The following is an 11981-nucleotide window of genomic DNA, read 5'->3' as shown; positions in this document are numbered from 1 at the left end:
GCTCTTTTCTATTACTGCAGATCTGAAGAAGCGAGCTGTGGCTCACGAAAGCTCCCACCCTGCCAGAAAATATTGTTGTTAGTCTTTAAGGTGCTACTGGACTCTTGCTCTTTTCTACTACTTAAGAATATATTCTGGTAGGGTATGAGCTTTCTGAAGAAGTGAGCTGTGGCTCACGAAAGCTCCTACCCTCCCAGAAAATATTTTTGTTAGTCTTTAAGGCGCTACTGGACTCGTGCTCTTTTCTATTACTGCAGATCTGAAGAAGCGAGCTGTGGCTCACGAAAGCTCCCACCCTGCCAGAAAATATTGTTGTTAGTCTTGAAGGTGCTACTGGACTCTGGCCCTTTTCTACTACTGCAGATCTGAAGAAGGGAGCTGTGGCTCACGAAAGCTCCCACCCTGCCAGAAAATATTGTTGTTAGTCTTTAAGGTGCTACTGGACTCTTGCTCTTTTCTACTACTTAAGAATATATTCTGGTAGGGTATGAGCTTTCTGAAGAAGTGAGCTGTGGCTCACGAAAGCTCCTACCCTCCCAGAAAATATTTTTGTTAGTCTTTAAGGCGCTACTGGACTCTGGCCCTTTTCTATTACTGCAGATCTGAAGAAGCGAGCTGTGGCTCACGAAAGCTCCCACCCTGCCAGAAAATATTGTTGTTAGTCTTGAAGTTGCTACTGGACTCTGGCCCTTTTCTACTACTGCAGATCTGAAGAAGGGAGCTGTGGCTCACGAAAGCTCCCACCCTGCCAGAAAATATTTTTGTTCGTCTTGAAGGGGCTACTGGGCTCTGGCCCTTTTCATTATTGGCTGTAATTCAGCAGTCTCCCTTTCGACGCTGCAAGCCGAGAGCACGGGACAAGCGCCAGCTCCAGCGCGAGCTTGCAACCGGTCCCCGGGCTGCCCGCCCTCCTCCTTGCCCTAAAAACCCGCCCCCGTTTCCGGTCCTAGAAATCCAACCCTCTGCGTCGCCGGGGAGCTCCGCCTTCCCGGCGGCCGCTCTCCAGCCCTTTCCTTCGGCCGTCCCCGTTTGCAGCCCGGGTTGCAACATTGGCGGCGCGCGGGATCGGGCGTCCTTGGGACCGCGCCGTCTTCCCAGCGGGGCGTGCTGGCCCGCCCGCCCAGGGATCGGGGCCCTCCGGGAGCCCGGGCGCCTTCCCTTCGGCTCCGGGTCGGCGCGAGAAGCTGCCGTGCCCCCGGGGCCTCTTCGGCTCTGAGCGCTTCGGTGCGCGTCCGCGGCAACCATGGCCGGAGCCGGGAGCCTGGCTGGGGGGCTCAGAGTGGGTTGATGCCGAGAGCGTTTTTTGCGGGGGAGGGAGAGGGGCGAGGGGGGGGGGAGCAAGAGATCTGGGCACCACTTTCAGCCCGGCGTGCAGGGGAGGGTATGCAGGGGCCTGGGGCGCAGCCAGGGCTTGGGCTGGTCGGCGCTGCAGAGCCGTTTCGCGAGGCGCACCGTTGGATCGGGAAGACCTGTTGCCCCAAACCCTCTGGACTCCCTTGGGAGCTCAGTCTTCCTTCTAGTCCGCCCCCCCCCCAAAAAAAAACCCCGTGTTCTTCCTGAGTGAGGATTGGGGAACTGCATGCATACTGGTGGATGAGCAGCCCACCGCTGCAAACAAGGATCTGTGTGTGTGTGTAAAGTGCCTTCAAGTCGCAGCCGACTTATGGCGACCCCTTTTGGGGGTTTTCATGGCAAGAGACTAACAGAGGTGGTTTGCCAGTGCCTTCCTCTGCACAGCAACCCTGGACTTCCTTGGTGGTCTCCCATCCAAATACTAACCAGGGCCGACCCTGCATAGCTTCTGAGATCTGAAGAGATCAGGCTAGCCTGGGCCATCCAGGTCAGGGCAAACAAGGATCTAAAGTAGTAGAAAAGGGGAAGAGTCCAGTAGCACCTTAAAGACTAACAAGAATATTTTCTGGTACGATATGAGCTTTCCTGAGCCACAGCTCACTTCGTCAGATCTAAAGTGTTAATCTCACACTGGATTTGGAAAAGGCACATAACATACCTGGCACCTTTTCGAGAGCCAGCGTGGTGTAGTGGTTAAGAGTGGTGGTTTGGAGTGGTGGACTCTAGTCTGGAGAACTGGTTTTGATTCCCCACTCCTCCACATGAGCCACGGAGGCTAATCTTGAGAACCGGGTTTCATTCCCCACTCGTATGCGCAAAGCCAGCTGGGTGACCTTGGGCTACTCACAGCTCTCTCAGCCCCACCCACCTCACAGGGTGTCTGCTGTGGGGAGGGGAAGGTGACTGTAAGCCAATTTGATTCTTCCTTAAGTGGTAGAGAAAGTCAGCATATAAAAACCAACCTTCTTCTTCATGGTGACTCCTGAAGTCCTGCTAAACAGGAAGTGTGGGCTACAGTGTCCTTTTCCATTGCATCTCCCTCCATGCTGCCTGGCTGATTGCAAAGAAGTGACAACAGAGGCATGGTCGTGGCTCTATGATAGAGCACATGCCTGGCATGGAGAAGGCCCTATTTCCGATGATTGCCTTTTCAATCCTTGGCATTTTCTATTCAAAGTAGAAGAGCTTGGAAAGAACTTTGGTTGCCTTCTCTGTCCTGGGTGGGCTGCTGCCGGACAGACTGGACAATACAGAAGACGATGGTCTGACTCAGTGTAAGGCAATTTTATGCGTTCAGACGCAGGAGGGGCTGTTATCAATGAAGCTCAGCCAGCGAAGGGCAAAGTTGACCTTTTCACAGAGCTGGAATCAGAACTGAAAATAAAAGTATATGAACACACGAAGCTGCCTTATACGGAAACACACCATTGGTCGGTCCATCAAGGCCCGTGTTGTCTACTCAGACTGGTAGCAGCGCTCCAGGGTCACAAGCAAATACAATCGTAAAGTTGGAAGGGACCACCAGGGTCATCTAGACCAACCCCCTGACAATGCAGGAAATTCACAACTACCTCCCCCACCCACTGACCCCTACTCCATGCTCAGAAGATGTAAAAAAAAAAAAAAAAACCCTCCAGGATCCCTGGCCAATCTGGTCTGGAAGAAAATTGCTTCCTGCCCCCCCAAGTGGCAATTGGCATTGCCCTGGGCATGTAAGAAAGGGCCGCGAGAGCCAAACACTGACACAAGTCTTCCTGCCCTCCCTCATGATCTGCCTAAATTCACAGAATTAGCATTGCTGTCAGATGGCTACCTCGCCTCTTCTTAAAAACCTCCAAAGTTGTCTTTCACATCAGCTCCTACCTGCTCTTTGTAACTGGAGTTGCCGGGGTTGAACCTGGGACCTTCTGCCTGCAACACAGATGCTCTGTCAACTGAGCCACAATCCCTTCCCAGCTATGTTTGTGCAGCCAACCACCAGTATTGGCCTTTCTGCTCTTTCCCTCAGGTAGAGCTGCAAGAGCGCCTGGCCTGTCTAAGGAAACAAAGGGAAGAAGCGAAGGCTGATGAGAAGAAAATCAAGGAGCTGTTGGTAAGAGCTGGCTCTTTGTCTCCCTTTCTTTTTCATCCCTTATTGTTAGAGAAGCAGGATTTTATTTTGCCAGCTCACAGTCTTCTTTCAGGCTTTGCCAGGATGCCAGACCAGGAATGTCAGGAGACTAGGATGCTCCTGGGCATGTTAAGAAGTCAATAATTTTACCATGAACACATGAAGTTGCCTTATACTGAATCAGACCCTGGGTCCATCAAAGTCAGTATTGTCTGCTCAAACCAGCAGCGGCTCTCCAGGGTCTCAGGCAGAGGTCTATTCACATCACCTATCTGCCCTAGTCCCTTTAACTGGAGACGCCGGGGACTGAACCTGGGACCTTCGGCATGCCAAGCAGATGCTCTACAAACTGAGCCACAGCCCCACCCCTTGGTATTGATATTGGAGCTTGTGCCCCAGGAAACTGTAGCAAAGACTTCTTCCTTTCACCTGAGAGGAAAGAGGATCTGGACTAGCTCGCTGGAGAAGAGCTAGGACCAAAGAACTGTTCCTTTGCTTGCAGAAGCGAATAGATGCCGAGAAGCAGAACATCCACCGGGAGTGGAAGGCGCTCCGGGCGTACCTGGAGGAGCAGGAGCAACTCCTGCTGGGCTGGCTGGCGGAGCTGGACCAGAGCCTCGTGCAGAAAAGGGAGAGTAGCATCTCCAGGCTCTCCAGAGAGATCCTCCTGCTTGACGATCTGCTCAGTGGAAGGGGAGGGGAGAAAGAACAGCTGCTGCCAAATGGCTCCACACAGGTGAGGTGGCTTGATCGCCTAACCTACCTCGCAGGGTTGTTGTGAGGCTAGACCAGAGGAGAGGAGAACGACATAAGCAGCTTTGGGTTTCCATCCGAGAGAAAGGTGACAACTAAATAAAGTAAATAATAATGTATCACGTTAAAGAGAAAGTCGGCATATAAAAAACAACTCTTCTTCTTTTTAAACCCCACATTTCCTCATAGGAATTTAAAACTTTCAAAATACCATGCCCCCTAATAACCTTTGCCAAAGGCACCACAGTGTCAACCATGAATAAATAGCATGTGGTACCCAGATCCACTAGAAGTCAGAAAGAAGAGCTGGTTTTTATATGCTGACTTTTTCTACCACTTAAGGGAGAATCAAACCGGCTTACAATCACCTTCCCTTCCCCTCCCCACAACAGACACCCTGTGAGGTAGGTGGGGCTGAGAGAGCTCTAAGAGAGCTGTGACTAGCCCAAGGTCACCCAGCAGGCTTTGTGTGGAGGAGTGGGGAAACCAACCCGGTTCTCCAGACCAGAGTCCACCATTCCAAACCATTGCTCTTAACCACTACACCATGCTGGCTGTCCAGCTGGGAGTTAGAGACTGAGAAAACAGGGAGTGAGTGGAGGACCCGTTCTGGCATGATAGCTAACAGAGAGGGGACACGGTGGGGGTCACTAGGCAGAGCCATCACTACATTGGCTGGATAGCGCATGCTGGTCACTAGGCGGTACAATGAGGCCATCCCTAGACGCGGAAGGGGTCTCTGTATCACTGACAGGACTCCCTCTACAGGTATGCAAAGGGGTATTTAAAAAAAAGAGAGAGAGAAACTGAAAGCAGAAATCCCCTAAAATGACCTGGCGTGGACTGGGCATGCTCCCATGAACACAGAATGTTGACAGCTGTGGGACGTCCGTTGAAGCGGTGGGGGAAATTTACCTGTTCAGGTTTCTGAGAGGAGGAGAAGTGGATCTGTGTGGATCGCCAAATCTCCCCACCCTGTCCCATGTCCCACTTTGGGGGTTCCCATCTAATGCCTGCATGTAGCTTTGAACACCAAGATTCTTTGATGGTATCTGGTGTATTTGAGCTCCAGATAGGATTCACATTGTCTAGACTTCTTCAAGAGCCAGAGCCTCCTATCAAACCAGGCCCGTGTCACTAATCACCACTTCTTTGTCTTCTCCATTAGGGCTTCAGAAGCACCGAGAGCAGGTGAGTCATTTTGGCCTTGAGGATCTTTTTCACGTTGTCGTTTTCTGTTAGGATTGGACCCCTGATGAAAATGTGTTCTGGCGTTTGGGAATGAGCCTCGTCTTAACTTCTTTCTCTTCCTGTCTCCAGTGAGGAGGAGGAGGAGGACACATCTCTGAAATCGGAGCTCACCTTCGAGGAGCTGGAAGAGAGGCTGGAAAGTTTCTCTCAGAGAAAGGACACCCTGCAAGAACTGATGCTTGAATTTAAAGGTGAGCTAGAGCACTGATCCCCAATATAGCATGTGGGAGTATCATGGCGTCACTGATGGTTTCCTGATGCTTCTTCCCCAAAGCACCTTTTCCCAAGCTAAATGGCCAATCCTGGCTTTCCTGAACCTCATTGGAGCAGGAGGCGCTTCAGAAGACCCCAGGAGGCAGTACCTTTGGGTCTGCACAGAGCACTGGTTGAGAAACAGCTGCCTCCGTCATAGGGGGCTGCTTGGTTCATTGGCAGCCATTTTGTGATTGGGCCCGCCTCCTATAGCAACCATTTTGTAGTAGTGCCTATGACTCTCTTCTTAAAATTCTAAAAGTGTCTGCAGACTTAAGCTTTGGGACCCCCCAGCGCTCTCGGTTTTTGTTCTGCTGACGATTGAAAGGTGTAATTGTTTTATGACCTACCTGGCCAACGTTAACTTACTTCTTTGTGGGACAGATTCCTGGAGGATAGGATTACCCCTGGCATTTTGGCTATGTGGAACCTCCCAGTTCAAAGGCTGTTCAAAGGCTTTGAGTAGTAGGCGCTGGGGATAAACAGCAAGGGAAGGCCTTGAGAACTTCCCTTAGGCATCTTGGGGCTTAAAGCACTTCATATACATGATATCAGTGATCCTTACAACAGCCCTTTAAGGTAGGTCAGGGTTATTACCTTCATATTGAAGATGGGGCAAGTGGAATGTGTCTGGGCGATAGTGCCTTGCTAAAGCTACCCAACAAACCTTTTGCTGAGCTGAACTATAAATGGGGGGGGGGGACTTCCTAACTTCATTCTAAGAGCCAATGAGGAGCAGTGAACACATTAAGCTGCCTTATACTGATTCAGACCCTGGGTCCATCCAAGTCAGGATTATCTACTCAGACCGGCAGCGGCTCTCCGGGGTCTCAGGCAGAGGCCTTTCACATCACCTACTTGCCTAGTCCCTTTAACTGGAGATGCCAGGGATTGAACCTGGGACCTTCTACATGCCAAGCAGATGCTCCACCACTGAGCTACGTCCCTTCCTCAACGACACAAGTGGCTATATTGGCTTTTTTTGTTGAGACCCAGGTTGAAACCCCCACTCAGCCGTGAGGTTCACTGTGCAACCTTGGGCCAGGCCACTATTTCCCAGCCTTCCCTGTCTTGGAGGATTGAAATAAGGGTAACCTTGGAAGAGGAAGCCAGTGTACCTGCCCTGAACTCCTGAAAGGAAGGGAGATATTCAAAAAAGCGATAGATGGGTTTGTTGCAAGTCATCCTGCTTGTGAGCTTCCTTGGGGCAGCTGGGGAGCCACTGTGTGGACAGACTGCTGAACCCGATGGGCCCTTGGTCTGATCTGGCATGGCAATATTAATAATAATAATAATAGTGTGGTATAGTGGTTAAGAGCGGTAGTTTGGAGCGGTGGACTCTGATCTGGAGAACCGGGTTTGATTCCCCACTCCTCCACATGAAGCCAGCTGGCTAGTCACAGTTCGCACTCTCTGAGCCCCACCTACCTCACATGGTGTCTGTCGTAGGGAGAAGAAAGGAAGGTGATTGTAAGCCGGTTTGATTCTCCCTTAAGTGATAGAGAAAGTCGGCATATAAAAACCAACTCTTCTTCTTCCTCCTCTTCTTCCTCCTCTCCCTCTCCCTTTTCTTCTTCTTCCCCGCCCTCCCCAGGCCAGGCTCAGGGCGGCACCAAAACATATGCACTTAAACTTACTTAAAATATAAATAAAACAATCTAACACATTTAAAAACATTCTAAAACATAATAAAACCTTAGCCCACTGTAATTCTGCGATTCTAACTTCAGCACCCAGTTTCCTGTGTAGGGAGTGATGATGGTATGGTTGGGCTGGTTGTTACACTGTCATGCCCATATTACCAATCTCAGAGAGGGGGGCAGTGGATCCAGGACATAGGGGGGAAGGAAGGGTTTAGGATAGGATCACCTGCCCTAAAAATGGGAAGAGGAAAGAAGGGGGGAAGGGGAGGCCAGTACTCTGATGTCATCATTCCTGTCCCCAGCCATAGGCCTGGCGGAACATCTCCGTCTTGCAGGCCCTGTGGAAAGCAGCTAAATTATGTTCTTATTCTTGCGCTGCCCCTTCTAGCTTGACTTGTGCAGCCTCAGTGGTCCTCTCTGTGAACCGGGGTTGATCACGGTCTACCTCACAGGGGGATTTCAAATATCGTGGCCTGTCCAGACCTTTGGGCCAGGCTGGGATCTGCGTATAATTCTGAACGGCCCCTAACTTGCCTTTTCTTTTTCCCTTAGAGACTTTACGGCTAGAACTGGAGGCTGACGCAGGTATGTTTCTGCAGCGGACAGGGAGGGCGGCTGCAGTGGACTTAGAAGGGTGTCGCTCTGCTTAGGACTCCACCAAGAGGCCTTCGTAACATAAAGGAGATGTCTTGCGTGCAGGAGGACAGCAGCGCTGGAGGAGCAAACAGCTGAATTGCTGTAGCCCCCACAGTGCTGCAAGGGAATGAAGCGTTGCTTCCCAACAATATGGTTATTTCTTCGTTACCATCACGGTGTGATAAACAACAAAGAATGAGCCTCATCTTGACAACAATCCTTTATTGAGGGGCAGAATGGCATATACATTTGGTTCACAGTTGTTGTTTTTAAAAAAATTCTGTTTAAGACTTCAGTCTTTATTTCCAGGGGACCTAATGAAAACCTGGTGAAACTTGCAAACCAGTGGTGGTTGGTGGTTGAAGGAATGTGCAAGCGAGCATAAGCGTGTGCAACGAAAGAATCCTCCTGACATGTCCTCGCTTTTACTTTTTACCTTGACAGGCTTCAGAATAACGTCCCTGTCTCACTCCAGAGGGTCCTCTCCTCAAGATGAATGGCCAACATTTGGTTTGGAAGAAGGAGCTTTGCCTGCAGCAGAGAGAACTCAGGTCTGGAACTGCAGATAGCAAAAATCAGTAGGAAAGCCCTGGCTAGCCTGATCTCGTCAGATCTCAGAAGCTAAGCAGGGTCGACCCTGCTTAGTATTTGGATGGGAGACCTCCAAGGAATACCAGGGTCATGACGCGGAGGCAGACGATGGCAAATCACCTCTGAACGTCTTTTGCCTTGAAAACCCCACTGGGGTCGCCAGAAGTCAGCTGTAACTTGATGGCAAAAAAAAAAAGAGTACTATTCTTGGGCAGGGGCCAAATGTTATGTAGGTTGCTGAAACCCCGTACCCCATGACCACTGGGAGCTCTGAAAAGCCTCTTTCTGGTTTGGGGAGTGGCCACTCGTGTCCACACTCCTGTTGTATTGAGGTCTAGAAAGTTACTTTAAAAAAACAGTTAAAGAAAACTAAGATTCACAGGATGCCCTGTTGCCTTGAAACTGGGATCTCAATTTTTTCCAGTTGTTAATTTTTTTTGCACTGGAATCCAAGCTTTGTGCTGGATACATGAGCACATAGCATGAACACAGTCAGAAGCTTCCCACTTCTTTACGAGCAGGCTGGATCTGATTTTTGCCTGATTTTGGAAAACTGTCGGCTTTTACAGGCTCCAGTGTTCTTGTCTCAGGAAGCTGAATACATTGCCGTGGAGACTTTGGCTTCTAAGGAACCAGTGGTGCCACAGATAAGCGGAGGCCTCAGGGACCGAAAGGAGGGTGAGTTGCTTAATTATACATTCCCACCGCTCCAGATGCCAGTTGTGACTCTGTACCCAGGATATGAGCTTGTGTGAAGCTGCCTTATGTTGAAGCAGATCGTTGTTCTGTTTAACTTAACATCATCTGTACTGGTTGGCAGCAGCTTTCCAGGGTCTTTGTGTTAAGTGCTGTCAAGTCGCTTCGACTCATGGCGACCCTATGAATCAACATCCTCCAAAATGCCCTATCTTTGACAGCCTTGCTCAGATCTTGCAAATTGACGGCTGTGGCTTCCTTTATTGAGTCAGTCCATCTCTTGTTGGGTCTTCCTCTTTTCCTGCTGCCCTCAACTTTTCCTAGCATGACTGTCTTTTCTAGTGACTCTTGTCTTCTCATAATGTGACCAAAATGCAATAGTCTCAGTTTAGCCCAGGGTCTTTAGCAGTCCTTTAACTGGGGATGCCGAAAACTGGGACCTCTGCATGCAAAACACAGACACTTACCACTCTGTTAAAGCAGTTAGGTCTTTTCTGGCAGAAGATCGTAATGTACGAACATCTCCATGTATAAATACTCTGCCTGGGACTGGTGACACCTCCAACATTCATCATTCCCATTCTAATGCTGGCCTGTGAGATCTGTGTTCAAATCGCTGTTCTGACGCGAAGCTTACCGAATGACCTCGGGCCAGTTGCACTGTCTTGGCCTGACTTATCTCAGAGGGTAAAATGGAGGAGGGGAGAATAATGGATACTGCTTAGGTGAAGAATGGGATTAAAAAAATGTGAGGTACTGGTAGTATAAAGTTTTCTTTTCTTTTAATCCGAGTTGGAGAGGGCATCGAGCATGGAGCTGCAGTACGGTTGCCACAGCGGGGAAACCCTAAAGGAGGGAAGATGCCGATGACTGTACTGGGCGAATGTCGTGGGGCTGTTTTACAGAATCTCGAAAAGGAGGAATCGTTCAAGGTTGAGTCCAGCCCAAGAAACAATTCTGCGGAAATCCAGAGCAGTAAAAACCACCAAGAATACCAAAAAGGGTCTAATACACGTGCAGGAAAGAAACACAACAAGTGTCCAGTCTGTGGGAAAAGCTTCCGCCGGTTTTCAACCCTTATTACCCACCAGCGCATCCATACCGGAGAGAGGCCTTACGAATGCCAGCAGTGTGGGAAAACCTTTAACCAGACCTCCAACCTTTTTCGGCATTTGAAAATCCATACAGGCGAGAAACCCCACGCTTGCCCCGAATGTGGGAAACGGTTCAGTTTTGCCTCAGACGTTACCAAACACCAGAGAATCCACATAGTAGAAAAATCTCTGACGTGTTCTGTATGCGGGAGAGTCTTCAGAGACCGCTTAACCCTAGTCAAACATCAGCGGACTCATGGAAGTTCAAAAGCCTATAAGTGTCCTGACTGCGGCAAAGGCTTTAGGTTTAATTGCTTCCTCGTGGCACATCGGAGGAGGCACACAGGGGAGAAACCGTACAAATGTGCTGAGTGCGGGAAAAACTTCAGTTCTCACTCTGCTCTTCTGACTCACCGCAGAGTCCACACAGACGAGAAACCCTACAAATGTTCCGACTGCGGCAAGAGCTTCAGTCAGAATTCAACTCTGAAGACTCACCGGAGAATTCATACGAACGAGAAACCCTACGAATGCCCAGGCTGTGGGAAATGCTTTGGCCAGCGTTCCACTCTGATTAAACATGAGATCATCCACACGGGCGAGAAACCCTACCTCTGCACTGAATGCGGCAAGAGCTTCAATCGGAGCTCGGCCCTTCTAGCGCATAAAAGAGTCCATACAGGAGAGAGGCCTTTTGAATGCCCTGACTGTGGGAGAACCTTTACTCAGAATGGACATCTTCATAGGCACCGGAGAATCCACACCAAAGACACAGAAATCCAATAAAGGTTTCCCTGCTGAGGCCAGAAATGGAAACTACTGCTTGTTAATGGAACCAGAGTTGAACATGCTTGGTCTGAGGGCCAATCCAGCAGCTGTTCAAGCTGTCGTGGGGCCATTTGGAACAAAGAAAGGGCTGCACTGGGGCTGGGTGAAGTTCTGTCTTGGATATATAGGATGTTAAGGAAATTGCGCATCTGCAGACAGGGAGCAAAAGCCTCCCCCCCAGTGCAACCATTACCCCCATTAATGTTATCTTGGATGGGAATGGGAAATTAGATTTCCCTCCACAAGGCCTTGAGGGTGCCCCAGTAGTACTTTTCATCCAATCTTTAGCTCATTCAAGCTGGCTCACAGTAACTTGGCAGAGATACGTTGGCTTATTCTCTCTCTCTCACACTCTCTGTGCATAGTGCTTCTTACCACAGTCTGAGGCACCTCACAAATAATTAAGCATGTTTGTGCCGTTTGCACCAACAAAAAGCTGTCCTCTGACCTCGGTTTGTTCTAAGCTGGAAGAATGTGGCATGACTGAACAATCTCATACTTTCTACATGTGTCTTTTGCACGTGTTTGTATGACTGTTTGTGGACTTACCTCTGAGGCAGTGGTCCAGATGCATTTATCTGAAGTGTGAACTTCCCGACTCAGGAACAATTGACACTGACCTGGAATCTGAGTGAAGACTCACATGGAGCTTTGTTCACTGGTATTAAATCCCACGTGGGTGGAAAATTTCTTAGTATTGTTTAAAGACCTTTATAGCCCCAAAGGTCCTGCTAGGCAGTTTATCTGTTCTAGCTTCGTCATTCTCCTTACTTG

At 49.7% G+C, this 11981-nt stretch overlaps 1 protein-coding gene and 1 long non-coding RNA gene across 2 annotated transcripts; both read left to right on the top strand.

The window, feature by feature from the left end:
• Window positions 1-1204: 1204 nt before the first annotated feature.
• On the top strand, window positions 1205-4012 carry LOC130493188 (uncharacterized). The gene is made up of 3 exons (XR_008933966.1): window positions 1205-1283; window positions 3366-3445; window positions 3966-4012. It is a non-coding gene; the product is annotated as an uncharacterized LOC130493188 (long non-coding RNA).
• Window positions 4013-10145: 6133 nt separating this feature from the next.
• LOC130474738 (zinc finger protein 239-like) lies at window positions 10146-11165 on the top strand. The gene has a single exon (XM_056846437.1). The coding sequence runs from the start codon at window positions 10146-10148 to the stop codon at window positions 11163-11165; it is 1020 nt and encodes a 339-aa protein (XP_056702415.1).
• The last annotated feature ends 816 nt before the right edge of the window (window positions 11166-11981 follow it).

Source organism: Euleptes europaea, chromosome 1 (assembly GCF_029931775.1).
Source record: "Euleptes europaea isolate rEulEur1 chromosome 1, rEulEur1.hap1, whole genome shotgun sequence".
NCBI classification, from domain to species: domain Eukaryota; kingdom Metazoa; phylum Chordata; class Lepidosauria; order Squamata; family Sphaerodactylidae; genus Euleptes; species Euleptes europaea.
Note: the sequence above shows the minus strand (reverse complement) of the source record. Positions and strands in the feature narration are given on the sequence as shown.

What these genes read in the sequence shown, in the direction of transcription:
- LOC130474738 (XM_056846437.1), top strand. Translation starts at nt 10,146, where the DNA reads ATGCCGATGACTGTACTGGGCGAATGTCGTGGGGCTGTTTTACAGAAT.